Consider the following 27,489-nt stretch of genomic DNA (forward strand, 5'->3'; position numbering starts at 1 on the left):
TAGGAATTATATATTTTTTATTTTGAATTAAAAAATTAAAATTTCCCTCCATCAAAACATTAAAAAATTATATAAAAATTTGAAAATAATGAATAATCTTGCTTTATAAAACTTTATTTTACCTCTGTCAAACAGAGTGCTAGTCTCATGTGATAGAGGTAAGAAATTATTGAATTATCATAGGTGATTTGATTAATATTTTTGTCTTGGATTAGGATCATAGTATTAAAGAATCATGAAATAGCTTAGGTTAGGATCAAAATAAATTTATCCATTGCATATGAATATTGTTTGGTTAAGCATTAAAATACTTTCATTAAAATATGAAAAAACTAGCTTGAATTTGCTCAGTAGTTATAGAATTTTTCTTTTTTTTTTTTTTAAAGATAGATTAGAGTTAAATACCCATAAACCAATACCATAGAACCTTAACGCAAAACTAAGGAGAAGAACTGAAGAGAAGAAGCAAAAACTCTCCCCTTCACCATCCTCTCTGAACCGCCACCCTTTCTGAATCGAAATTGGTTCGCCAACAGGGAAGAACATGCGCCAACACCGCATCAGGAGCTCCATCTGATAGCAAAGCCTCCAAAAAACACAACTAAAGCCCATCATCCTTGGCAGCATTAAAACCTAAAGCCCACAAGTAGAGCCATAGTTCAAGGCATTGGGAGGGTGCAGAGAGCAAAGCTCATCGTCTTTCTTAGTTTCTTTTAGCCTTGGGAGTCTATCGTCGAACAGGCAAACGGGTGCCTGTTACCTTGGAGATGCTTACCACCTCAACCACTCCACTACCTAGCAAACACATAAGAAGTCTTCAAAACCGAGTATCCTCCAGTGATCATCTCGACCAGCATGCAATAGCCACAAACAGAAAACACAAAATACTCATATACACCCAACCCATAGGTGGGGTGGATAAATCCATGGCCGGCCGGGAGAGGAAGAAGCCACAGAAAGCCAAGTTTTAGCCTCATCCTGAAACTTTGCAATGAACGCATACATTCACATCAGTTTTGTTTCTTTTTTTTTTTTTTTTAAGGTCAGCAACTGCAATAAGCCAGAATTTGGTAATCTTTTGGTCTCAAATTGATCACATGAGGAAATCATTCATAAGCAGACAAAAGAACTAGTTTGCATGTCATGAAGGATGGCAGGATAAAAGATTTAAAGGTAGTGGATTTATGTGAAATTGGGTTTCAAAAATAATTGCCGTACTTTTATTTACACTTGAATCAATCAATTGCCTGCAGTTACAATACAAAACTTGCACATTATTTACAAGTATAAGATTACATCATAGAAGCTGACATTATATACCAGGTAACTACAAGACTGTTGTTGTATCAGATACGTGGATAGTCTGATCTGACTGATTTATAACTACCGGGTTTCCTGAAGCATCCAGATCAACTATTGCAGTATCACCAGGCTTAAATCCTCCCGCAAGTAAGGCTTCGCTTATGGGATTTTCAATTATTTGAGTAACTGCTCTCCTAAGAGGTCGAGCTCCATAAATCTTGTCATAGCCTTGTTGGCATACAAGGTCCTTGATAGACTCAGACACCTCCAAGCCAATCCCAAGAGATATTAGCCTTTCTTTCACCTCTTGCAGCATCAGATTTAAAATCTTGAGCATCTGAAAATAAAAATAAAAAGTTGATGTGAAGTCTATGTGAAATGACTCTGCTTACATATGATATTAGGTTTCATGCTACTCGCTTTTATAAGAATACCCACAAGTCCTAGAACTCAAATTTTTAAGTTCAAACGAGTAAATGGTAATACTTCTGAACATCCAAGACTACCTATCAAAGTAGAGGGAAAAAATTATAGACAGTGATCCTGGAGACAATGGATAAAGATTGCAGACTTCCACTCATAAATGTCACTGGTGTTAAACAAGGAATATTTACAAACCTGAGCCTTCTCAAGGGGATGGAATACCACTACTTCATCTATCCTGTTGAGTAACTCTGGGCGAAAATACGCCTTGAGTTCTTCCATTACCAATGCTTTTATTCCAGCATATGAAGTTGACTCATCATCTGCAATCAAGAAACCGATAGAGGTGCGTCCCCCCTTTGCAATGGCAGTAGAGCCCACATTTGAGGTCATTACAACCAACGCATTTTTAAATGATACTCTCCGTCCCTGTCAATCCAGTCTTTCCAGGATAAGAAACTACGGGAATATCTCTAAAGAAAAGAATTTATAGAAAATTTGATAAAATATTTTCTCAACTATAAATGTGTTTTTCCTTGTCTTGAGATAAAACTGAATAACTTTTATTTTGTTGAAATTATTATTTGAAACAAATGTGCTATAATTATTACAAACCTGAGAATCTGTAAGGTGGCCATCTTCAAACAACTGAAGGAGCATATTGAATACATCAGGATGAGCTTTCTCTATTTCATCCAGTAAAACCAGTGTGAAAGGTTGTCTTCTAATAGCTTCTGTAAGAGTGCCTCCTTCACCATAACCAACATAACCTGGGGGTGATCCTATTAATTTGCTCACGGTGTGTCGTTCCATATATTCACTCATGTCCAGTCTCAGCATTGCAGACTCCTGAAAAGTGTCAAGGAAGAAGCAGAAGAGAATCAGAAGGTTGAACCAAAGAGTTAAGGATCATAATCTAATTTTAAGAGTTGCTAATGCTCCCTGTGGAATGTGTGATGATGTCAGAATACAAAAATTTGTACATTTGCATACATCCATGATATTTTCATAACGATACAAGCATATAAATTTCTAACAAAACAAAAAACCTCACACTGGAAACCTATGGGAACGGATAAGATGTTCAAAGTAGGAAAACTATAAATAAAAAAGAAAAACTACAGGTCTAGTTGGACTTTAAGTGACAAAGTTGTGTGAAAAATGAAAGAAGCCTCACCGAACCAAAATAGCATGCTGCCAAAGCTTTTGCTAGTTCAGTCTTGCCAACCCCAGTTGGGCCACAAAACATCATTGCTGCTATGGGCCTGTCAGGATCTTTCAAGCCAACTCGAGACCTTTTAACTGCTCGAGATATTGCAGCAACAGCCTCATCTTGACCAATGACCCGTTTTCTGAGCTGATCATCTAGACTTACCAAAAACATTCTTTCATCAGCAGTGAGCTGCTGAACTGGGATTCCTGACCAAAGTGAAGCCACTGCAGCTATATCATCTGGGCCCACTACTATTGGCCTGAAAAAAAAAAGGCATAAATTCAGTTAAAAATAGAAATTAAGTACTGAACCCTAAACAAAATACAGCCCTATTTTATCCCTTAAACATAATTTTGGGGTCCAAAAAACATACTCATCATCATCATCTGATGTAACAGGTACATGGGCCTCCAAAATGATTTCACCAGAGTCCTTTGTGTTGGAAGTACTGCCATCATTTTTTACCTTACTTGCCAGAACCTGCTTGTATTAGAATTCGAAATCAATGATGCTATCAGCAGACTATGTAATTGTGTAATTGGTCCACAGAAACGATATAATTACCACTTCATGCATGGCCTGAACAGTTCTAATTTCTTGCCAATAGTCATCAGGTGACTTCGAAAGGATACAGGTCTGTTGTTCTTTTTTCTTCCTATGGGCCTCAATTCGTGCTCTGCTTCCTGCCTCATCAATAAGATCAATAGCTTTATCCGGAAGATATCTATCAGCAATATATCTTGCTGACAGATAGACAGCAGCATTTATGGCTTCAGGTGTGAAAATGCAGTTGTGATGGGCCTCATATTTCTGACGAAGACCTAACAGTATTTTAACAGCATCCTCCTATACATTTTTGCAAGCTCTCAGTACATTATTAATAAACAGATTAGGCCATACATGTTAAAACTAGATGAAATGCAAGCAATCGACCTGGTTTGGTTCATTTATTGACACAGGCTGGAATCTTCGAGCTAATGCTTTATCACTTTCAAAATGTGTTCTGTATTCATCTATCGTAGTGGATGCCATGCACTGCAAGGGGTGCACACATTATTAAACACAAGATATATAAGTAAATTCCATATGAGAATATAAAATTGTCCAACTAAAAATCGCTTTATATTCTTCATTGGCATAGCTTGAGCAATTAACTCATAGAAATGATATTCCTCTTATGACAGAAAACCAATACTCCCTGTATCCATAAAGGTTCTCACCTTTCATTTTTCATAGTACGAAAACATAATTAGTAATATGCCATCTCACATTTTTCATTCCATTTTTCCTTTTATACCTCTCATTATTTTCTAGACAAATTGGCATCTTTCTCTTCAATTAGAATTGTTTATCTTGAAAATATATAAATTTTCAATCATAGATACCTGGAATGATGTAACCCTTGGTAAGTGGCATGGGTATGGGAATATAATTAGTAATATTTTATATTTGTATTCCCAAGAAACTCTCACCTAAGCAGTCAAATATTATTCTCACCTAAACCCAATAACAATAAAAAAGCAAGAGTCCATTTCTCTGCTACTTCTTTTCTCTCTGTTTTTCTTCTTCTCATTCTTCCTTGGAAACCCTGTTTTGGCAAACTGAATCACAAACTACAGCGTTCTGGAATGCCAAAGTACAGAGTTATGGTACACGCATATAAACCATCTCAGATAGCATACTGTTAACTAGGATAAAATTCTATAGAAGGCTTAGACGTTAGGAATTCATTAACATCATTATATATGCATTATTACATCAGAAAAATCACCTGTAATTCACCCCTCCCAAGTGATGGCTTCAGTAAATTAGCAATGTCAAGTCCAGATCCCTTGTTTCCCCGTCCAACTGTGCCAGTCCCAACAAGTGTATGAACTTCATCAATAAAAAGAATGATATTACCTGCAAGGCATGCATACCATGAGTAAGCAATAATTAATGCGCTCTATTCCTAAATACAATTTCAGATGAAGCCACCTTCTTTCAGTATCTCTCCTATTAGTGCAGTAACGCGTGCCTCTAATTCTCCCCTTTCCTTTGCACCAGCAATTAGTAGTCCCATATCCAAAGACATTACACGTTTTGCCTGTAAAAATAAAATGACGAGCTATTCAAATTTGTAAAGCACGAGTTTCTTAATGTGAGTACAAACAAACTCATCTCGAATGTGAATATTTAACAAAACTAAAAATATGAACAGCAATCAGTTCAGAAAAACATACTAAGAGAAAAACAGGAACATTGGCCTGTGCAATACTAATTGCTAGTCCTTCGGCAATGGCTGTTTTTCCAACCCCACTTTCACCAAGAAGAATAGGATTGTTTTTGGTTCTGCGGCAAAGTATCTGAATAATTCTTTCAATTTCAGTCTCTCGGCCAATAACAGGGTCGATGAGTCCTTCACTGGCACGAGCAGTAAGATCCACACAGAATTGAGTCAGAGCACTTTTCTCTGTCAAAACAAAAATATGAATTTCAAAGTCTTCCTCTCTGTTCTTACAATTTTAGGAAACTAAGAACGCAAGTATTTTTTTACCTCTCGTTTTCTCAGAGGATCTTAATGCAGCAGCTTTCTTAGAAAAGTATTTTTCACGTGATCCTTTGGATTCCACAGATAATTGTCTTCCATCTTTAGCAAGCTCACCCTGAAGTCTGGTGACTGCTACAGCTGCCAAGTGATCTACATTTGCCCCCAGTCTGAAATCATTCTTTGAGGACCATGATTAGAAAAGAAGGTGCACACACACACACACACACACACACACACACACACATGCTTCAACAATAGAACATCAATCATCAATCGTTTTCATCAGGATAAAAAGTCTGGAACGAATATTTGGACAATGGTAAAAGAGAATCCAAAAAGACATGTATTCCTACAAATAGCCATCTAGCAAAAGGGCATAGAAATAAAGAAGAAAACAGTTATCAACAAATATTAACAAGTACCTCTTCAGGACACGAGTGGCACTCCCATCATCAACAGTGAATAACCCAACGGCTATATGCTCGGGTGCGATGAAATTATAGCCCATTGTCCTCGAATACTCAACGGCAGCCTCAAATACTCGCTTCGTGCTAATAGAAAATGGCACATCTGTGGATGAAGTAGTACCTCCCCCTCCACCTCTCTGTGTACTAGAAGCCGAAGCATTAGCGTCATCAGCATCGGCATCACTGCTCCAAATGTTTCGAACAACTTCACGGGCTTTATCAATCTTAAGGCCAGAGCCAAGAAACCCATTTGGGTCGCGATCCTCCCCGATTAAACCCAGCAAGAGATGCTGGGTAAACACCATGTCCTTGCCCAAGGCTCTGGCTTCTTTCTGAGAAAATATCACCACCTTTATTGCTCGCTCCGTAAATCTCTCAAAAACTGCAGAAATAGGAAGAATTCTACGTTTTCTACGCGAACGAGAACATTTAAAAGAAAGGGGATTATGTGGGCGGTGCCTTTGTGAGATGGAAATGCCAAAACAAGATGAATAAGAGGAAGAGATTATGTTGTTATTAGAACTAAATGTTAACAGAGGATCGATTCTCTGTGAACGGGATGGGTTAAGCGGACCCAAATCCCATCTCGAGTGAACTGATAGAGGTGATGAAGATAAAACTTCCATCTTCTTGTTTTAGGTTTCAGTGAATGATTACCAGGTATGCTTGCTTATAAATAAAAAATATAAACTTTCCCTCTAATTGGGGTATCTGAAAAAAATCTGCAAGAAGAAACAAGAAGAGTATAAGAGAGAGAGAAGGAAGGAATTGAGTATAACAGCTGAAAAAGAGAAGGAACTAGGAAGGGTTGCTTAACACGTCAAGCCACCAACCAATGAGTTTTCGCATGTTTTCCATCTTTAATTTTTTTATTTTCTTTTTCTTATTTATCGGGGTTTGAACAGAATACTGTACATATTCGCCAAAAGGCCAAACCCAAAAGCCTTGACTGCCATGCGATGGATGAAAAGTAAGCGAGACCCCCAGAGGCCTGGTCGCCCACGGAAGCCAATGTCTCTCCAGGCTGCGCCTGCGTGCAAAAAACGTGCCACCCCTCACCCTCCGATGTCAACCTCATGCCTCGTCTATTATATGATGAATCTGTCGCGGATCCCGTGTGTTATTGGATCTTTTGTCCTTGACCCAGTTCGGCACCGGTTTCCAACTTTGCTTTCCCTATAATGCATTCTAACTTTGGTAGGACTAGGAACATTGGAGGAGTTAATCGAAAAATGAACAGAAGCTGGTCGGCTAATCCTAGGCATTTCAACCAGGGAATTTACATAAAAACTGCACAATTAGCATCTTGCTTCCGTTGCGTTGACTTGTTACAGAGCAACGAAACTGCAGGGTCCCACTTCAGGTATGTTAACTAGAACTCAAGAAGGGTATCAACTATCAAACTATGAAATCCATTCAATGCAAAATAAAAAAGGGTGGAAATGAAATTTATAATTCATAGGCATATTAACAAGTAGCTTTTTCTCTAAACTATTGAACTGCCAACAAATGATGCGGCTAAGAATGTGCACACAATTTCTGTTAACCGCCACATCTAGTTAACAACAGGGAAATAAAACAAATTAAAAAACAAAAATACTAATATGTTCTATTTTACAAAAAATTTCTTTGATTTTTACAAACAGGCTCATGTTCTTGACCTAGCATCTGTCAGTGCTTAGTCATTCTTGTATATGAAACATATGAGTGTCGATTAATCTGTAATCTATAAAACAAATGTTAGATTCCATATAACTTTATTCACTCGCTGGCAAAGGATGTTGGGATGTTGCATCGCCTTTAGACGGAGTTGATAATGACTTTATTATCCTTGATTTATCCATTGAATCAGCACAAACCAGGGATTAATGGCCGGAGACTGGTTACACATCTGCATCTCCAAGGTGAATATTCAGTGTCTGGAATTAGATTCTACAATAGATTGCCTCCACTCTGTTACTTGATTTGCATAAAATTTAGAGTAATTTTCATCCATTGTCTTTGAACCTTAAGGATTATTTTAATAAAGTCTTTCAATTTCAATTTGTATTATAAAAATCATTTAATTTTAATTTTATATTAGCTAAAATTCTTTTAATCAGATTCTTTTTGAAATTGTGGCGGCTTTAACATAATAAAATATTTTTTTCTTTGACACGTGTATTTTAATAATAAAAAATAATTTTCTCTCTCCATTATCTCTTTATTCTTTCTCTTCATTCAACGTGATAAATCAAAATTAATAACAAATCAAAACTACTTGTGTTTCAATTAAAATTAATATATAAAGAAAAGAAAATCAACATTTAGAATAAAATAATAAGAAATATAAATCATCATGTATTACAATACTCATATACAATATCAATAATTTCTATAATATTTCAATCAAACCTAGATTTATCACAATAGCCAAATGAGTGCATGAGAGAGAACACAAATTTAATCAACACATTCATCACAATACCCTAGGTGAGAGAGAACTCACTTGCACAACATTGGAAAAGTTCACAAAACCCACATGTAAAAGGTATTTTGGATCGACAAGTTACATGGAGAGAGTAATAAGGAACAATTTCAATTAACAATGGGATATTTCTAAACAATTAATTTTTTTTTGTTTAAAATTTTGTAGTTGAATGAGTTTTTGATCTTTTTTTAATTTTAGCTACTGAATAAAGTTTTTCTAGAGAGTTTTTTTTTTTAAAAAAACTCTCTAGAAAAACTTTATTCAGTAGCTAAAATTAAAAAAAGATCAAAAACTCATTCAACTACAAAATTTTAAGTATCTATTTACGAGGATTAAAGGCAATAAACCCATTTTCAATTCACAATGAAATGTGAACAGATGGCCATAAAAAAATTAAACAGAATTTAGAAAAAAAAAAAGAATCAATTACACTATACATCTCACACTACCTATATCATAAATAGGGTAAAATAAATAAAAAGCAAGGTGACTGACAATGGATCGAAAGCTAAAACTTTGAATAGATATGTGGTGTCGGGTTTATAGATTTGCAAACCAAACATCTACTTGAAAGGGAGGCTTTAAAACTTTGAGCAGATATTACTTCTATAGCATCAATTTTGAAATGACGTATGATTGTGATGAATAAACAGATCTGGATGAAGAATTGTTTGTCCATACTCATCACAATATCCAAACTTAATTACCAATTAGACTTGGGACAAGTTGACAAGACGATGAGGCTATGTGCGACTGTAAATGCGATGAGGCAAAAATCATACTTTGAATAGCTCTGTTTAGGGGCAGTGTTAAAAAGAGAGAGACAATAGAGAGATAGAGAGGACATAGATAATGGAGGGAGAGAGAGAGAGAGAGGATAGAGAGATAAAAGAGAGATAAAAAAAAATGTTGTTTTATTATTAAAATACCATCTGCTAGAGAAACATTTTTTAAATAGTTTTTATTACGCTTAGGAATGTCCACATCGGTAATCGGTCAAAGTACCCATCGAAAAATGACTTAATAAACTTTATGTTGTATTAAATTAAAGTTTAAGTATTTTTATAATATAAGAATTGAAATTCGGGGATTTTATTGAAATAAGCCCTAGATGATGGATGAAAATTAGTCTAAAATTTATAAGAACCTTCCAAAAGACTTCAAAGTCAAGCCCTGACCATCAAAGCTGAGTTGCTAAGGTTTAACATGGGCTCTTTATCGATAATCCTTGCATGAGTCAAGATTATTAGTAAATAGCCTATGTAAAACAAAGAAAGGTGAGGTCATCGGCCCTTTTGGCCGACCACTCCAATGCTTAAATTAGAAAATAATAATATGAAAATGAAAAAAATAAAAGAATAATGTAGTATTGATTTGGACAATGTGTATGTGTATTTATAGGCTTTAGGAAAAATGGTCATTGTCTTAATCACAGAAACAATCTTCAGTTGACATCCCTAGATTGCCTCCTGATAATCCTGCTTTATTTTTGCTTGATGCAATTATTGCTCGGTATAAATTAAGCTCGGCTTGTTTCCCGAGTGACAACATTACTCTTGTTGTTGTCCAGCTCAGGACTAGGTCGAGCTATCTTTTTGTTTGGTTGATACTGTTCAGTGTTGGATAATTTGGCTCCATCGCTAATGTTTTGACTGCCACATTAGATCTTTTATTCCACGCGCTAACTATTTGACTTTTTCTTGGACGGATAGTATTAGATTACCTCTACTCTATTCCTTGATCTATGTAAATTTTATGAGAACCTTCCAAAAGACTTCAATGTCAATACTTGACCATCAAAGCTGAGTTGCTAGGGTTTAACATGTGCTATTTACCAATAATCCTTGCATGAGCAACTGCCACCTTGAAAGTGATGGAACCGATTTGCATCTCTTACAATAATCCTCCGTCCATATATGCACGAAATATACTTGAAGGCTAAATGACAGTCATTGCAAACCCGAAGATTCTTCGTGACTCGAATTGCCATTCCTGAATTAATCATCAGAATTCCAAAAGCCACAGCTAGTTTCTCACTGTGATAGTTTAAGATGTGCTCCTTATCTTCCTCTTCCACATCATGCAGAGCACATGATAGATCTGGTATATACCCAGCCAACTTCATTTCAATCGTCAAGCTCTCGACTTTTCTGTAAACCTCTTGCCAATATGGGTTTTCATGGTCAGCTGTGTGGAACCCATGAATTTCACTGCCATACTCAATCACACTAAACGCTGCAGGTTTCTTCAGGCCCTTATTCTTCATATCTTGTCTCAGTTTCCCAACTTCTTGCCACCTGTTTGAAGCTGCATATATGTTTGACATTAACACATAGTATCCCGTATGGTTTGGCTCAAGCTGGAATAGATTGTTGGCTGCAATTTTACCTAATTCCATGTTCCCATGGATTTTGCAAGCCAAAAGCAGAGCACCCCATACAGAATCATTTGGAGGTGCTGGCATTTCTTTAATAAGATCAAATGCTTCCTGCAAGAGCCCAGCTCGTCCAAGCATATCAACCATGCAAGCATAGTGTTTCATCTCTGGTGTCACGGACTTTGTCATGTCTCTGAAACACTTTCTCCCTTCATCAACAAGGCCTGCATGGCTACAAGCAGAAAGAATTGATGTGAAAGTAATGTGGTTTGGCTCAACACCTTCCTCTTGCATTCTAGAGAAGAGTTTCAGCGCTTCTTTTCCATATCCATGCATGCCATACCCAGAAATCAATACATTCCAAGAACAAACATCCCGCTCACTTGGATGAATACCACTGAATATTTCCACAGCAGTTTCTAGGTCTCCACATTTGGCATACATGTCCATCAGCGCATTCCAAAGGTTCATGTCAACTTTCATTTTACTATCAAGAATAAAATCATGGAATTTCCTTCCAAGATGGGACGAGCCCAAATACGCACAGGCTGCAACCATGATCAATGCTGTCACTGGGTTAGGTTCACATCCAGAATCACGCATCTCATCAAAAAGTAGCAGAGCTTCACTGGCTTTTCCATTTTGGGTATAGCCCGAAAGCAGAGAGTTCCACGAGATAGAATTTCTTTCATCCATCATATCAAAAACCAAGCAAGCCTTATCCATATCCCCACATTTGGCATGCATAGCAATAACTGAGTTGGCAACACATATTTCCTCGAGAAACAAATGGCGAATGGCATAACAATGAACTGATTGAGCCCTCTTGGCATCTCCTAATCGACCAATAGCAGAGGCAACGCTCACAATAGTAACTGAATCCGCCAAAAGCCCCTCCTGTTGCATTTTTTGGAACAAAATGAGAGCCTCTTCAGGTTTCTCAGCCTGTTCATAGGCTGTGATCATTGCTGTCCAGCAAACTAAATCCTTCATCGACATTTCGTCGAAAATCTTGCGACCATCACAAAATTGATCGCCTTTTGCGTACATGTCCACCAAAGCAGCCTCAACATATAAATCCGAATCGAATCCAGTTTTCAAAGCATCTCCATGAGCCACTTTCCCTAGAAGAATCAACGAGTTCGAAGCACAGACCTTAAATATGAAAGGAAAAGTGTAGTTGTTCGGTGAAATGCCGGCTCTGTGCATGACCGAATATAACTGCAACGTTTCGAAACAGTGGCCACCATTTGCATAAGCCCGAATCATCGTATTCCAAAGGAAAGAACTAGGCTTGTCACCATGGATATTAATATGATCGAACAACGCTCTAGCGGAATTGGGGTCTCCAAATTGAGCATATTTGATGATAATTTGGGCACCCAAGTGAGGGCTTTTATCGATGAGACTGGTGGTGGTGAGAACCGAATGTATCTGTTTGAGAAAAGCCAAGCCATCACAGGACTTCAGAAGATTGTCGTAAATGACTTCTGTTGAATCAGGAGAGTAGCTAAAAGTACAGATAGAGATGAACGAATAGAAAGGGCAAGGGTTTAAGAGAGGTTTACGAGAGCCTAAAAAGAAGTGGTGATGCAGTGACCCCAGACGCTGCATTCCTTTGGATCCCCGTCACATGAAGGACATTGCACCATGGAGGGTTAAGCTTAAGCACAAGAACAAATGTCCTGACACCCAATAAAAATGGGGACATAAAAATTGTTCTGATCTAAAATAGACAAGGAATTCAAAATACAGGTTAAAACAGAAAATATAATTTTATATATATATATATATATATATATATATATATATATATATAAAGCTGAATTTATATCTTGAAACAAAAATATACGTCCAAGGTCTCATTATAAAAATAAAGCAAAATCTGGGAGCATAAATGGACGACATAATTGGAATGGTGATCTGAGATTCAATTCCATGGCCAGGGGGGCTTATGCCATGCATTCAACATTTCAAAGATGGTGTCAGGGCCTCAGGGGTTACAACAGAAAGTACAATCCAGTAATGCTCCCCCATATCTTTCGCCTGGACCAATTCCAAGTCACAGCCATACTCAAGTAACTGGGAAGCCTGCACTCAAAACCCATTCGATCACTACTTCCAAATGGGGTATATAACATAAGAATCATTAAATAGGGTATCCAGAAGATGAGTCAAGTTAACATGATTTATATTCAAATTTCATCCTATTAAAAAACTTGAAATTGAAAATTAAATTCGAATTTATTTAACTTTTATTTGTTTCATATGAAAAAAAAAAAAAAAAAAAAAAACTAACTAAAGGTGGAAAAAATACTAAAGTTAAACTCATTGAACTTGACGTTATAAAAATTTTAAGTAAATTTATTAATTAATCTCAAACTAAAGCTGCAGCATAGGGATTATTATGTAATCTTGGTGGATTAAAAAGTAGTTTTTATTACATTTATATACACGTAAAGTCTTTTATTAATTAATTTTATTTATTTACATACATAAAAAAAAGCATGTCTTCGAATAAATTTTACCATTTCCTGCGAGTTTAGAATTGGATTCCGTCAATAGTGACTGCCTTATCGCCAAAAAAATTAGTGTCAGGACACATTCAAATCAATGCCCTCAGCATGCAATGCCCAGTCCAGTTGCCCTTGGGATGGGCCAACACCCGTGGCTGCTTGCTATGGCTAAGTAAAATTCGGTTCAAATTGAAAAATCGAATCGAATCGAATTAATTCGGTTCAATCGATTTGATTTTAAAATTAAATCGGTTTGGTTCGATTTTACATTATAAAAATTTCGATTATTTCAGTTCAGCTCGGTTTTGAAGAGAAAAAAATCGGTTAAACCGAACCGAACCGATATATAGTCAAATCAAACTAAATCGAATTGAATCGATTTTTGAATTGATTTATTTTTATGAAAAATTTATGAATTATATTTAATTATATACATATTAATTGTTTAATTTCAATGATTAATGGTTATTAGGTTCAAATCAAAGTTAAAATTAGACTAAATAACTTGAAAATCAAGTCTAAATTAAAAAATTAATAAAAAATCAAACCGATCGGTTTAAACCTAACTGAACCGAAATAGAACGGTTCGGTTCGATTCAGTTTTTCACCCATTTCAATTCGATTCGATTTCTAAAATTTACGATGTCACGACCCAACCTATGGGCCGGACCGGCACTAGGACCTGGGCCAGCCTAAAGCCCCCGAGGCCCGTAGTAGCCTTAACTATTCATTTACCCAACTCTAAGGCCCATTTGGGCCCAATATCAAGAAAACAAACGGACAGAGTCCGACCATAAAATGGACTTTCCAACGGGGAGTTTTCGACTCACCCGACCTGTAAACATAATAAATACTCAATTGGGGAGCTCAGCTCACCCTCCACATACTCATATCCTCATAAAAATAAATGGGAGCTCAGCTCCCTCATCCAATCCATCAAACATGCATATCATTATACGTTTACAGGTTCAACATGATAATAATATTACAGACCATAATCAAATAAATACTTCTAACACATGCGGAAATTCTAGGAGTAAATAAAATTACACAAATATCGATAATCCACCTGCGAAGGAGAAAAGCAGGTTAACCAAAATAAAATCCTCCTTTGAAAAATTATTGAACAGGAGTGAGTGTTCGACTCAGAGAGTAAAATATCAATTTTAACCATAATCTCTATAACTATCTAAAACTAATGCACCCTGTAGAGTGAAATGCAACATCAACAACATTTTCACATCATAACATCAAAAAGGTAATTTGGAGCACTCACGCACCCTGTAGCATCAATCATAACATATGGGAGCTGATACCCTATACAGCTCTCTTAAATCCAACTCGTGCCAAGAACTCAAGCCGACTTTCGCTTAATAAACCAAATCGAGGGTCCCAAATAAGAACTCAAGCTGTGACTACCCCCCGAAGGATCGGGCCCCAGTGAAGAACTCAAGCCGTGACTACCCGTCCTATCCATAGTCCACACCACATCACACACACGCCAACGCACGCACACTGCTCCAAATTACCACAACAACATCCATGGCACTTTAACAGTTATCAATGCAACATAAATCGTGCCTAGAGTTTAACTACATAAATATATGCATATAAGTGATGCATGGGCATGCTTGAACATATAATAATAGTGAAATTACAATTAAAATTAATATTTTACTCACAGACTTGACGACAATCACTGTGGCGGCTGGACGGAGGAAGAAGGCTGTCCCGGCTCACCTGACAATTTTATTACAATCATTTAATAAATTTGACTCAATACAAACAAAGAAAAAGACCAATACGTCCTAAGTCGTGCCGAAAATCGCGAGTCTCCCTATACCTAGGACCTACCCAACCTGCAAAAGGGCTCAAAACACACTTCTATATTCACAATCCATATGTCCACAACTCAATCACATCACACAACCCCTCCTGGGCCCACCAAATCAATCATCCATCACAATATGTAAAATTTCAATTTAGTCCTTATAATTGATCATTTTTGCAAAAACTGCTCAAATAAGCTCTAAAAATTATAAAACTACCTTGCATGGTCCTTAGAAATATTACTAAGCTATTGCAAAAAGAATCGTAATTTTCTAAGCTACCACGAATATTTTATGGATTTAAGCACTAGAAAATTACGAAAAAGTAAGGTTCGGGTTTACCTTTGCCGATTCCGACTTCGGGAACGCGCTCGGGATGCATGACAATGGTGGGGTAGCCAAAACCTCGATCCAATTCGGAGACTTTTCCGTGAGTGCATGCGGCGAGAAATTGACAGATCCGACAAGCCGAATTCCGCGAATTGAGGATACCTACACGAAGCCCAATAATAATATATAAAAAAACCAGGGGTGTTACATTCTTTCCCCCTTACAGAAAATTCGTCCTCGAATTTTACACAAGGCAGAATAAAGTACATGATTACACATTGAACAGATAAGGGTACTTACTACGCATGTCCCGTTCTGACTCCCAGGTGCACTCTTCCACTGACTGGCTCCTCCACAAAACCTTAACTATAGGGATCTGTTTTGATCTTAGCTGTCTCACTTGGTAGTCCACTATGGCTATAGGTTGCTCCTCAAATGTCATGTTCTCCTTTAGTTCTATTACATCCGACTGTAGTACATGAGAAGGATCGAGAATGTATTTCCTGAGCATGGAGATGTGAAACACGGGATGAACGTGAGAAAGGTTGGGTGGTAGCTCCAACCAGTAGGCAACTGCTCCAACTCTATCAGTAACCTCAAAAGGTCCAATATACCGAGGTGCCAACTTGCCCTTCTTTCCAAATCTCATGACTCCTTTCATTAGAGAAACCTTCAGGAATACATAGTCGCCCACTGCAAACTCCACATCCCTCCGTCTGGGGTCTGCATAACTCTTCTGCCTACTGAAAGCTGTTTTCAGTCGTTCCCTGATTAAAGGAACTATCTCTGAAGTGTACTGCACTAGGTCTACATCATGCACCTTCGCTTCCCCCATTTTCATCCAACACAGAGGAGACCTACACTTTCTTCCATATAGTGCCTCATAGGGTGGCATCCCTATGCTAGAGTGATAACTGTTGTTGTAGGCAAACTCCACCAAAGCTAGCTGCTCATCCCATTGACCTCCAAAATCCAAAACACTCATGCGAAGCATGTCTTCCAGTGTTTGGATTGTCCTTCAATTTGTCCGTCATGCGAGGGTGGAAAGCCGTACTGAAGTTCAACTGTGTGCCAAGTGCCTCCTGCAACTTTCTCCAAAACCGAGAAGTGAACTGGGGCCCTCTGTCAGATATTATGGAAGCCGGAACTCCATGCAATCTGACTATTTCTCGAATGTAGAGCCGGGCGTACTGTGCCACAGAATATGTAGTTTTCACAGGCAAGAAGTGAGCTGATTTGGTTAGGCTGTCTACAATTACCCATATCGAATCATATCCTTGCGTGGTACGAGGCAACCCAGTCACAAAATCCATAGAAATCATTTCCCACTTTCATTCTAGGATAGGGAGCTCTTGCAACTTCCCTGACGGTCTCTGGAATTCAAACTTCACCTTCTGACAAGTCAAGCACTTGGACACAAAGTCTGCTATGTCTCTCTTCATGCCATTCCACCAATAGCTATCTTTCACATCATGGTACATCTTGGTGGAACCTGGGTGGACATTGTACAGTGTATAGTGTGCCTCTCGCATGATTTCATCTTTGAGATTGTCCACATCGGGCACATACATCCTAGAACCTTGCACTAGGGCACCATCATTGGCAAATCCAAACTCACCACCTTCACCTTGCTGTACTCTTTCTATGATCTTCATTAATTGTTGGTCTCTGTATTGGGAAACTCTAACTCTATCTCGCAAGTCTGGCCTCACTGAAAAATGAGCCAACAAGACCCCCTCATCTGAAAGATCTAGGATTAAACCTTGATCCATTAACTCATGTACTTCCTGAATCAACGGTCTCTTCTCTGCTGAAATGTGCGCCAAACTGCCAGAAGATTTTCTGCTTAAAGCATCTGCTACTACATTGGCCTTCCCAGGGTGGTACTGGATGGTGCAATCATAGTTTTCCAGAAGCTCCATCCATCTCCTCTGTCTCAAGTTTAAATCCCTCTGTTGGAAGATGTACTTCAAACTCTTATGGTCGGTGTATATCTCGCACACTTCACCATACAAGTAGTGTCTCTAGATTTTTAGTGCAAAGACTACAGTCACCATTTCCAAATCATGGGTGGGATAGTTCTGCTCATGCCTCTTCAGCTGCCTTGAAGCATAAGCCACTACTTTTCCATTCTGCATCAAAACACACCCTAGGCCAACTCTGAATGCGTCACGATTAGCAGTGTATCCTTCACCGCTCATAGGTAGTGTTAACACAGGGGCAGTGGTTAGACACTCCTTATCCTCATCATTATAACTGACTCTATCTAGCTCTCTTCCTGTCCTTTGCATCTTATCCACTTCCCTTTTCCTATTTTTGGTATTGTTGGTATCTTTTCAACCTGCTGTACTTATTCCTTAATTTTAGTCCTATCTCATCCTTACACCTTTTCCTTCAAAGATGTCTATCCCATCATCAACTTTAACTTTCTTTTTATTTCTTAGTCTTATCTTGATTACTAGTTTCATTACTTCGAGAATTCTAACCCTATGATTTACTCCTACCAGCACATTCTTCACCTTATGTAACACTTATAATTACCCATAGAAAATTTTTCTTGTATCCCCTTTTTTTCCAACTTAACTATCAGAACATTATCATTCCCTACCAGCCTTAGTAGGAAATTGCTTATCCTGGATGAATATGAGCCCCATAAATTATAAGTTCCATCTGAACTAACACGGCTGTAGGAAATATGTGTCATGCCTTAATTCCAAACAAGATACTTCACGTGTTCATTCTCCTTAATATAATCATATATACTGCCCATAGCTTTCTAAACTTCAACCTCAAATTACCCATCAAAGAACACTTTCATCTATTGAAACTCATCCATAAATAGTACTTCATCTAGCTCATAGTTTAAAACAGTCGCAAGCCTTAGTAGCTAACTCAATTTAACTCTTGTCATTACTCTGATCGTCCTTTCATACTTAACACTAGGTATGCACTTACTGTCATTCTCATATCAGGAAATTGTATATGAATTGGTGCCTATCAAAATCTCAAATAACTAGGTCTCCTTGCCTCAGTCTCTGCTACTTATATAACGCTCTGGAATCAAAAACACGAGCTAAAATTGAAAAGAAAGAAAAATATCCTTTATATTCAACTATGCCCGATTGTCCATATAATAACGTTTAACCTATGTTTCTTAGTCTTTCTCTTCAAATTTCATCATCTCCTAGCACAATTGTGCTCTACCTATAAGGTATCATCTGTATGAACCCTTTACTGTACCATCGTCCTTCCTGACATAATATTTTATAATTTATTAACTTTACTTATACTCGACCTATGATTCATATCTATCATCGTTTATATTGTGCCCTTAACCCTTGTTGAATCCTGAAAGATTTCTCTCGCTAATAGATTCTTCCAACACTAATTCCACCCTTATCTATGGTCATTAATTTGATCCTTAAACTTTCTAGTGATTTATTACCATCCATACTTGTCACTTTTTATTCTACCCCTACTGTTGCTCTGTCGTTATTGCTTCACTGCAAAGTGATTCTGTTGATCACACTAAAAATGTTTGCCTGACATTCATAACGAACCTCTAACTACCTTCTCACTATCTCAAAAGTCTAACCTAAAACCTATGTGTCATTATCTATCATTCTTTTCCTCTCATCATACCTATTTGATCCCTTAGACTGACTTTTATTCAACTTACTGCTTACTAACTTCTCTTTCTCTACCTATTTAGATAGTCCGCAATACCATCGTACACCTTCTAACATTTACTCATTATTGTATTATTCCATACCTCCATCACTTTTCTCACTAATGTGGTCCCATTTTGGATTTTCCATCCTTGTCATTCTCCTTGCCAAGAATAACACTTAGCCTATCCCATATCTTAACTTTGTTCCTTTTATTATGCGCTCTTTAGGTTGTCCTTTCATTCATTTCCTTTGTCTTACCCAAAATAGAACTTGACTATTCTATTCCTGGTTCCATTCTTCTTTCTAACATAACAGCTGTACTTGCTAACTATATCTTTCAGAGTCTCTATCGCGTTATCATATGTCTGTGCTACTCAGATTTGGTCCTTTGACCACTCTAGCTAGTACTCCCACTGGCACTTAGATTATATTGCATCTGTAATCAATTATCCCAATTTTCATTCTACACTTTCTCTATCTACTGGCCTTCTGTGATTTATCTTCGCTAATTTATTACTCTTAACACTATTATAATTAGATTATACTACTGTTTGAACAATATGAAGTCAGAAAGGAACTCAGGAAATTGCAGTCATACCTTTATTGTATGATTTCTATTCTTATCCTTTAGCTTACATAATACCCTTACTACCTCGAGAACTGATTCTGCAGTAATTTTATTTATTATTATTTTTATTATTATTATTATTATTTTCCATGTTTACTCAATTCCAAAACTTAAGATTTCGGGCACCCAAACCCGTCATCCAATTCAAAGGATTTACATCCATCGTGATCTGATTATATATGATTCCTATAATGGAACTTGTACCCTCTCCAGGATACCCGAGCCAACTACTCTCTACCACACTCTACAGTCCCATCTGGGGCACTATTTTGTGGGTCACCATTATTAGTAATAACTTTCGATCCCTTCTGAAAAGATAGGACTATACCCTAACTTGCTGCAACAAAGGTACTACATTTACCACCTTGCCCAAAACCATGTCAAACTAATGTCTCTCTTATCATATCATAGCTCTGTAAATCATATATTCATAGTTTCGACCTTCTCTAGGTAGTAGGGTTGTACTTTATTCCATACTGATACACACAAGGTATACTATTCTCACTAAGCTCTAAGCAATATGTTTGTCATCTTTGCAAAACCATCTAAAATTCCATACCGAAGACTAGATGGTCTCACTCTATAGGTGTCACCTTTACTTTGCAACTCTTACTGTAACTCTAGCTCATGCTAGGGTAACTGGGTCACTGACTCTAGTTACCACCCAACTGTGACCTTCGATATTCTAGCTCTAGATCCCTAACCAAGAGTTCCCAACTCCTTTGCAGATATAGAACTGCATTGCGGCATTCTTGTACCAAAGCAGAGACTTCTGCAACATCCTCATCATAAGCACTACAGGAAGTATGCGGCTCTACACAATAATCTCATATCGATGCATGTAATCAGCTTCTACGCAGACATCGAGAATATTGCATAGTTACTACGATACGTCCTGGCAGACTAGGTCTCTTAATCTCTTATCTCTCTTGAATCTTCTATTATCATAAACTTATTCTGTCTGGGTCATCCACTGATGACTGCCAGCAATGGTATCCTCATCCTTATCTAGGGCAACTGTACTTTCAAGACTCACTTTTATGTACTCGTGCCTTGCACGAAATGGGCACACCATTTAAACCCATCGATTTGAAAATATAGTATTTATTGGAGTACGTGTTTCCAACGTAGACCTCAATAAGTTTGCTAAATCTATTTCATGTTTCTATGTACTCCACGAAAATCAAGACACTAACTGAGGTAATCTTATATTTCCCGAGGTATAACGTAGAATCTAGAAACAAAGAATTACAGGAAAAGACGAAATAGAATCCTATACTCCGCATGTGACTCTAGTAGACTCTTCCCAACACTTAGATAATTTTTCCCTATGAATCGGAGCCTAAGCTCGATACCACATTTGTCACGACCCAACCTATGGGCCGAACCCAAGACTAGGACACAGGCCAGCCTAAAGCCCCCGAGGCCCGTAGTAAGCCTTAACTATTCATTTACCCAACTCTAAGGCCCATTTGGGCCCAATATCAAGAAAACAAATGGACAGAGTCCGACCATAAAATGGACTTTCCAACGGGGAGTTTTCGACTCACCCGACCTGTAAACATAATAAATACTCAATTGGGGAGCTCAGCTCACCCTCCACATACTCATATCCTCATAAAAATAAATGGGAGCTCAGCTCCCTCATCCAATCCATCAAACATGCATATCATTATACGTTTACAGGTCCAACATGATAATAATATTACAGACCATAATCAAATAAATACTTCTAATACATGCGAAAATTCTAGGAGTAAATAAAATTACACAAATATCGATAATCAACCTGCGAAGGAGAAAAGCAGGTTAACCAAAATAAAATCCTCCTCAGAGTGGGAAAAAATATTGAGCAGAGTGAGCGTTCGACTCAGAGAGTAAAATATCAATTTTAACCATAATCTCTATAACTATCTAAAACTAATGCACCCTGTAGAGTGAAATGCAACATCAACAACATTTTCACATCATAACATCAAAAAGGTAATTTGGAGCACTCACGCACCCTGTAGCATCAATCATAACATATGGGAGCTGATACCCTATCTGACTCTCTTAAATCCAACACAGTGCCGAAGAACTCAAGCCGGACTTTCGCTTAATAAACCAAATCGAGGGTCCCAGCGAAGAACTCAAGCCGTGACTACCCCTCGAAGGATCGGGTCCCAGCGAAGAACTCAAGCCGTGACTACCCGTCCTATCCATAGTCCACACCACATCACACGTACGCCAACGCACGCACACTGCTCCAAATTACCACAACAACATCCATGGCACTTTAACAGTTATCAATGCAACATAAATCATGCCTAGAGTTTAACTACATAAATATATGCATATAAGTGATGCATGGGCATGCTTGAACATATAATAATAGTAAAATTACAATTAAAATTAATATTTTACTCACAGACTTGACGATAATCACTGTGGCGGCTGGACGGAGGAAGAAGGCTGTCCCGGCTCACCTGACAATTTTATTACAATCATTTAATAAATTTGACTCAATACAAACAAAGAAAAAGACCAATACGTCCTAAGTCGTGCCGAAAATCCGGCAGGGTCTCCCCTATACCTAGGACCTACCCAACCTGCAAAAGGGCTCAAAACACACTTCTATATTCACAATCCATATGTCCACAACTCAATCACATCACACAGCCCCTCCTGGGCCCACCAAATCAATCATCCATCACAATATGTAAAATTTCAATTTAGTCCTTATAATTGATCATTTTTGCAAAAACTGCTCAAATAAGCTCTAAAAATTATAAAACTCTGCCCCGCGGTCCTTAGAAATATTACTAAGCTATTGCAAAAAGAATCGTAATTTTCTAAGCTACCACGAATATTTTATGGATTTAAGCACTAGAAAATTACGAAAAAGCAAGGTTCGGGTTTACCTTTGCCGATTCCGACTTCGGGAACGCGCTCGGGATGCATGACAATGGTGGGGTAGCCAAAACCTCGATCCAATTCGGAGACTTTTCCTAGAGTCTGTTCATGCGTAGGAAATTCACAGATCCGGACAACTGTCGAATTTCCGTGAATTGAGGATACCTACACGAAGCCCAATAATAATATATAAAAAAATCAGGGGTGTTACATACGATTCGATTTTTATAATTTAATTCGGTTCGGTTCAATTCGATTCGGTTTGAACCTAATGCTCACCCCTACTGCTTGCCATGCAAATAGGAATGAATGGTCACCAACCCATTTATTATCATTATTATAATAGTATGGCACGAGTTTTAACTTAATAATATTAAAATTATTTATAAAATTGAGTATTCTGTTAGTTTGATGTGAATTAAATCAAATTAATAAAATTAAATAATTTAATTTAATTTAATTTAATTTAATTCAACTCAACTCAACTCAACTAAGCCTTTATCCCAAAAATTTGGGGTCGGCTATATGGATTCGCTTTTTCCACTCTGAACGATTTTGGGTTAAATCCTCAGAAATGTGTAATGCTTCTAAGTCATGCTGTACTACTCTCCTCCAAGTCAATTTAGGTCTACCCCTTTTTTTCTTTCTATCCTCTAGCCTAATGTGCTCTACTTGTCTAACTGGAGCCTCCGTATGTCTACGCTTCACATGACCAAACCACCTCAATCTCCCTTCTCTCAACTTATCTTCAATTGGCACCACTCCTACCTTTTCTCTAATACTTTCATTACGGACTTTATCTAGTCTAGTATGGCCACTCATCCACCTTAACATTCTCATCTCTGCAACTCTTATCTTAGATGCGTAGGACTCTTTCAAAGGCCCAACACTCACTACCATATAGCATAGCCGTATGGTCAGATGCGGTAAAATTTTCCTTTTAATTTATTGGGAATCTTACGATCACATAAAACTCTCGTGGCACGTCTCCACTTCAACCATCCGGCTTTAATCCTATGACTAACATCCTCCTCACATCCCCCATCTACTTGAAGGACTGAGCCTAGATATTTAAAGTGATTACTTTGGGACAGTGCCACTCCATTCAAACTAACTCATTCCCTATCACCAGTTTGGCCTTCACTGAACTTGCAATGCATGTATTCTGTCTTCGTTCTACTTAACTTAAAACCCTTTGACTCTAGAGTACTTCTCCAAAGTTCTAGCTTCCTATTGACTCCTTCTCGTGTCTCATCTATCAGAACAATATCATCCGCAAACATCATGCACCAAGGAATACTCTCTTGTATATGTTTCGTCAGTTCATCTAAAACTAATGTAAAAAGGTAAGGGCTTATGACTGATCCTTGGTGTAATCCAATTGAGATCGGAAAATCTCTTGTGTCCCCTCCCACTGTGCGCACAATAGTAGTTGCTCCTTCATACATATCTTTCAATACTTGTATATACCTAATAGATACCTTCTTTTGTTCTAACACATTCCATAAGACCTCTCTTGGAACACTATCATAAGCCTTCTCCAAATCAATAAAAACCATGTGTAGATCTTTCTTCCCATCTCTATATTTCTCCATCAAGCTTCTAATGAGAAAGATCGCTTCCATAGTTGAACGACCAGGCATGAAACCAAATTGATTGAGAGAGATAGAAGTATCATGACGTAGTCGATGCTCCACAACTCTCTCCCACAACTTCATAGTATGGCTCATGAGTTTAATTCCCCTATAGTTTGAGCAACTCTGTATGTCTCCCTTATTTTTAAAAATAGGTACTAAAATACTCTTCCTCCATTCATCAGGCATTTTCTTTGAGTTTAGAATCTTATTAAATAATTTAGTTAACCATGCCACTCCCATATCTCCCAAATACTTCCACACTTCAATTGGTATTTCATCGGGTCCACAAGCTTTACCTACTTTCATTCTCTTAAGTGCTTCCTTTACTTCTAAAGATCTAATCCTTCTAGTATAATTTACATTCTTTTCTATTGTTCTATAATCTATATTCACGCTATTTCCATTTTGACTATTATTAAAGAGATCATTAAAATAATTTCTCCATCTTTCTTTAATGTCCTCATCTTTCACCAACACTTTTCCTTCTTTATCCTTAATGCACCTAACTTGATTGAGATCTTGACATTTCCTTTCTCTACTCCTTGCTAATCTATAAATATCTTTCTCCCCTTCTTTAGTTCCAAGTTTCTCATATAACTTTTCAAAGGCTGTGCTCTTGCTTGGCTAATCGCCTTTTTGCCTCTTTCTTTGCTATCTTGTACTATTCATATGCCTCATTATTATCATATTTAGGTAATTTCTTAGACCATTCCCTTTTTCTCTTCACTGGCTTTTGTACTTCCTCATTCCACCACCATCTCTCTTTTGAGGGTGGTCCATGTCCTTTAGACTCCCCAAGTACTTTTCTAGCTACTTCTCTAATCTTTGATGCCATCTGTATCCACATATCATTGGCCTCCATATCTAGCTTCTATACTTCGGACTCAAGAAGCTCATTTTTGAACTTCACTTGCTTTACTCCTTTGAACTCCCACCACTTTGTTCGAGCTACACTATTTCTTCTGACCTTACTTGAATTGTTCCTAAACTTGACATCCAAGACCACCAACCTATGTTGACTTGTTAAAGCTTCTCCTGGAATGACCTTGCAATCCTTGCATAGAGCTCTATTTGTCTTCCTGGTTAAGAAGAAGTCGATTTGGCTTCTATGTTGCCCACTTTTGAAAGTCACTAAATGTGACTCTCTTTTTATAAAGTAGGTATTTGCTAGTATTAGGTCGTATGCCATAGCAAAATCTATGATGCTTTTTCCCTCCTCATTTCGACTGCCAAAACCAAAACCTCCATGCACATTCTCATAACCTTGCCTATCACTTCCTACATGTCCATTCAAATCTCCACCAATGAAAACATTCTCTTCATTCGGTATGCTTTGCATTAAATCATCCATATCTTCCCAAAACCTTTGTTTACTCTCACTGTCTAGTCCTATTTGTGGGGCATAAGCACTAACTATATTTATTGTTTCTCCGTCTAGTACTAGCTTTACTAGTATAATTCTATCTCCTACTCTTTTCACAGCTACTACTGCGTCTTTCAATGTCCTGTCTATGATTATACCCACTCCGTTCTTGTTTCTCTCCTTTCCTGTAAACCACAATTTGTACCTCGAATTACCCACTTCCTTACTTTTCTCTCCTACCCATTTAGTCTCCGAATGCAAGCAATATTCACCCTTCTCCTTTCCAAGGTATCCACAAGCTCCATTAATTTTCCTGTAAGTGATCCAACATTCCAAGTACCAACCCTGATCCTCCTCCTATCCTGCTCCTTCCTAATTGGTCTCCTTCTATGATATATTCTATTATTTTCTATGTCTATCTTGTGTTCTGTTCCACTATTTGTTCTATTATCTGTCTTATGGACTAACTTCTTTACCCACACCCGTCCATGATGTGGGAACCCTTGCTCACTTAACACCACACCCGGGCGCCGACATGGCGCGTCGCTTTCGGTGAACGCCCTACACCCTTGCATATTTATCACTACACCCGGGCTCCGATGTAGCGCGTCGTTAGTAGAGGACGCCCCAACGTTTATATCATTTGAATCCATATCATAGGGTGTGACGAAATTTTTACGCTGGTTGTCACCTACCGCAACCCTCCTCCTTTATCCGGGCTTGGGACCGGCTAAGCGCAAACTACTTAGCGGAGTTAATTTAATTTAATTCAATTTGATTTTAATTTTTTATTTGATGCTGAGTATAGATCTATTAGTTTGAGAAACACTTAAACTAATAGATCTATGGTCGTTCAATCACGTGTGATGTTTGGAAGGATTAGAAGAAAACACATGCAAATGAATTAAATTAGTGAATTTCCATAGTCTTAATTGTTTCACGAGACTTGTGATTAATGGATTAAACAAAGACCAGCTCATCTCGTAGATAAATGATCTTAGATCAACTAATTTCGAATTAAATTAACTTTTATTTAAATATTTAATTTTATAAATGATTATTCGTACAATTATTTTAGATCGTACCAGTTTCAAAGCGGTTCAAAATATGTGGACGCTGAATGATATTGGAATGGTAAGGCAAATGATGAAGGTGGTCCTGGACTGACAACTTTGAGCAAAGCGGACAACGGTGAGCGTTGTCAGCTTAGAGACAAAATAGAACGAGGGATTTTTTTTTTTTTTTTTTTGAAGATTTAAATTTCATTGAAGAATTATACTGGCATATATTTAAAGATAAATGCTTATTGAGCAGACTGATTGCAAGCGGAAGAGGAAATAGAACACACGATAAAAATAAATCACTGTAATTTTAATAAAATTTTTATTTTTATATAATTTATATTTACATACACTTTATAATTAATATAAAATCGTAAAAAATTATTTTACTAGTATATAAATTTATTTTAATTTTTTATTATAGACTCATGTATATTGATTTTTTTTTTATTTTTTATTTTTTTATCAAAGATAAAATATATACACATAAATTAATAATAAAAATAAAAATATTATTAAAATTATATAAAAATATTATTAAAATTATAATAATTTTAATAAAATTTTTATTTTTATATAATTCATATTTACGTAAACTTCGCAATCCATGTGGGAACTGAAGCAACAGCACGGGAAGCCGAGGAAACAAAATTGGCAGATATGGAAATAATAATTAGGAATTAGGGAATTAATAATATGTTTCATTTGCAATGGGTACAAAATGTTTGACCAATAATATCACGCGGTTAGGAAGTGGTGGTTGGTTACCATCAACTT

At 37.3% G+C, this 27,489-nt stretch overlaps 2 protein-coding genes across 3 annotated transcripts; both read right to left on the minus strand.

Annotated features, from left to right (window-relative positions):
• Nucleotides 1–1,197: 1,197 nt before the first annotated feature.
• Nucleotides 1,198–7,388, minus strand: LOC110635177 (chaperone protein ClpD, chloroplastic). Of its 2 annotated transcripts, XM_058139200.1 has the most exons (13): nt 6,753–7,388; nt 5,891–6,657; nt 5,475–5,635; nt 5,161–5,390; nt 4,916–5,024; nt 4,710–4,840; nt 3,872–3,973; nt 3,503–3,784; nt 3,312–3,418; nt 2,903–3,197; nt 2,341–2,574; nt 1,921–2,154; nt 1,198–1,639 (listed from the first exon to the last, which is right to left on the minus strand). In XM_058139200.1, exons 2-13 carry the CDS (start codon nt 6,559–6,561, stop codon nt 1,328–1,330), a joined length of 2,868 nt encoding a protein of 955 aa, XP_057995183.1. In that variant the 5' UTR covers nt 6,562–6,657; nt 6,753–7,388; the 3' UTR covers nt 1,198–1,327. The 2 variants fall into 2 exon arrangements, with proteins under 2 accessions (XP_057995183.1, XP_057995182.1); XM_058139199.1 differs by having other exon boundaries at nt 5,891–7,353.
• Nucleotides 7,389–10,169: 2,781 nt separating this feature from the next.
• On the minus strand, nt 10,170–12,531 carry LOC110635181 (pentatricopeptide repeat-containing protein At3g12770). The gene has a single exon (XM_021784419.2). The coding sequence runs from the start codon at nt 12,394–12,396 to the stop codon at nt 10,237–10,239; it is 2,160 nt and encodes a 719-aa protein (XP_021640111.2). The 5' UTR covers nt 12,397–12,531; the 3' UTR covers nt 10,170–10,236.
• Nucleotides 12,532–27,489: the final 14,958 nt, after the last annotated feature.

Source organism: Hevea brasiliensis, chromosome 17 (assembly GCF_030052815.1).
Source record: "Hevea brasiliensis isolate MT/VB/25A 57/8 chromosome 17, ASM3005281v1, whole genome shotgun sequence".
In the NCBI taxonomy this organism is placed as follows: domain Eukaryota; kingdom Viridiplantae; phylum Streptophyta; class Magnoliopsida; order Malpighiales; family Euphorbiaceae; genus Hevea; species Hevea brasiliensis.

What these genes read in the sequence shown, in the direction of transcription:
- LOC110635177 (XM_058139200.1), bottom strand. Translation starts at nt 6,561, where the DNA reads ATGGAAGTTTTATCTTCATCACCTCTATCAGTTCACTCGAGATGGGAT. An exon ending in ACATCAGATGATGATGATGA is followed by an intron (nt 3,198 to 3,311) that starts GTATGTTTTTTG and finishes TTTTTTTTTCAG; the next exon opens with GCCAATAGTAGTGGGCCCAG. An exon ending in GCCACCTTACAGATTCTCAG is followed by an intron (nt 2,155 to 2,340) that starts GTTTGTAATAAT and finishes CTGGATTGACAG; the next exon opens with GGACGGAGAGTATCATTTAA.
- LOC110635181 (XM_021784419.2), bottom strand. Translation starts at nt 12,396, where the DNA reads ATGCAGCGTCTGGGGTCACTGCATCACCACTTCTTTTTAGGCTCTCGT.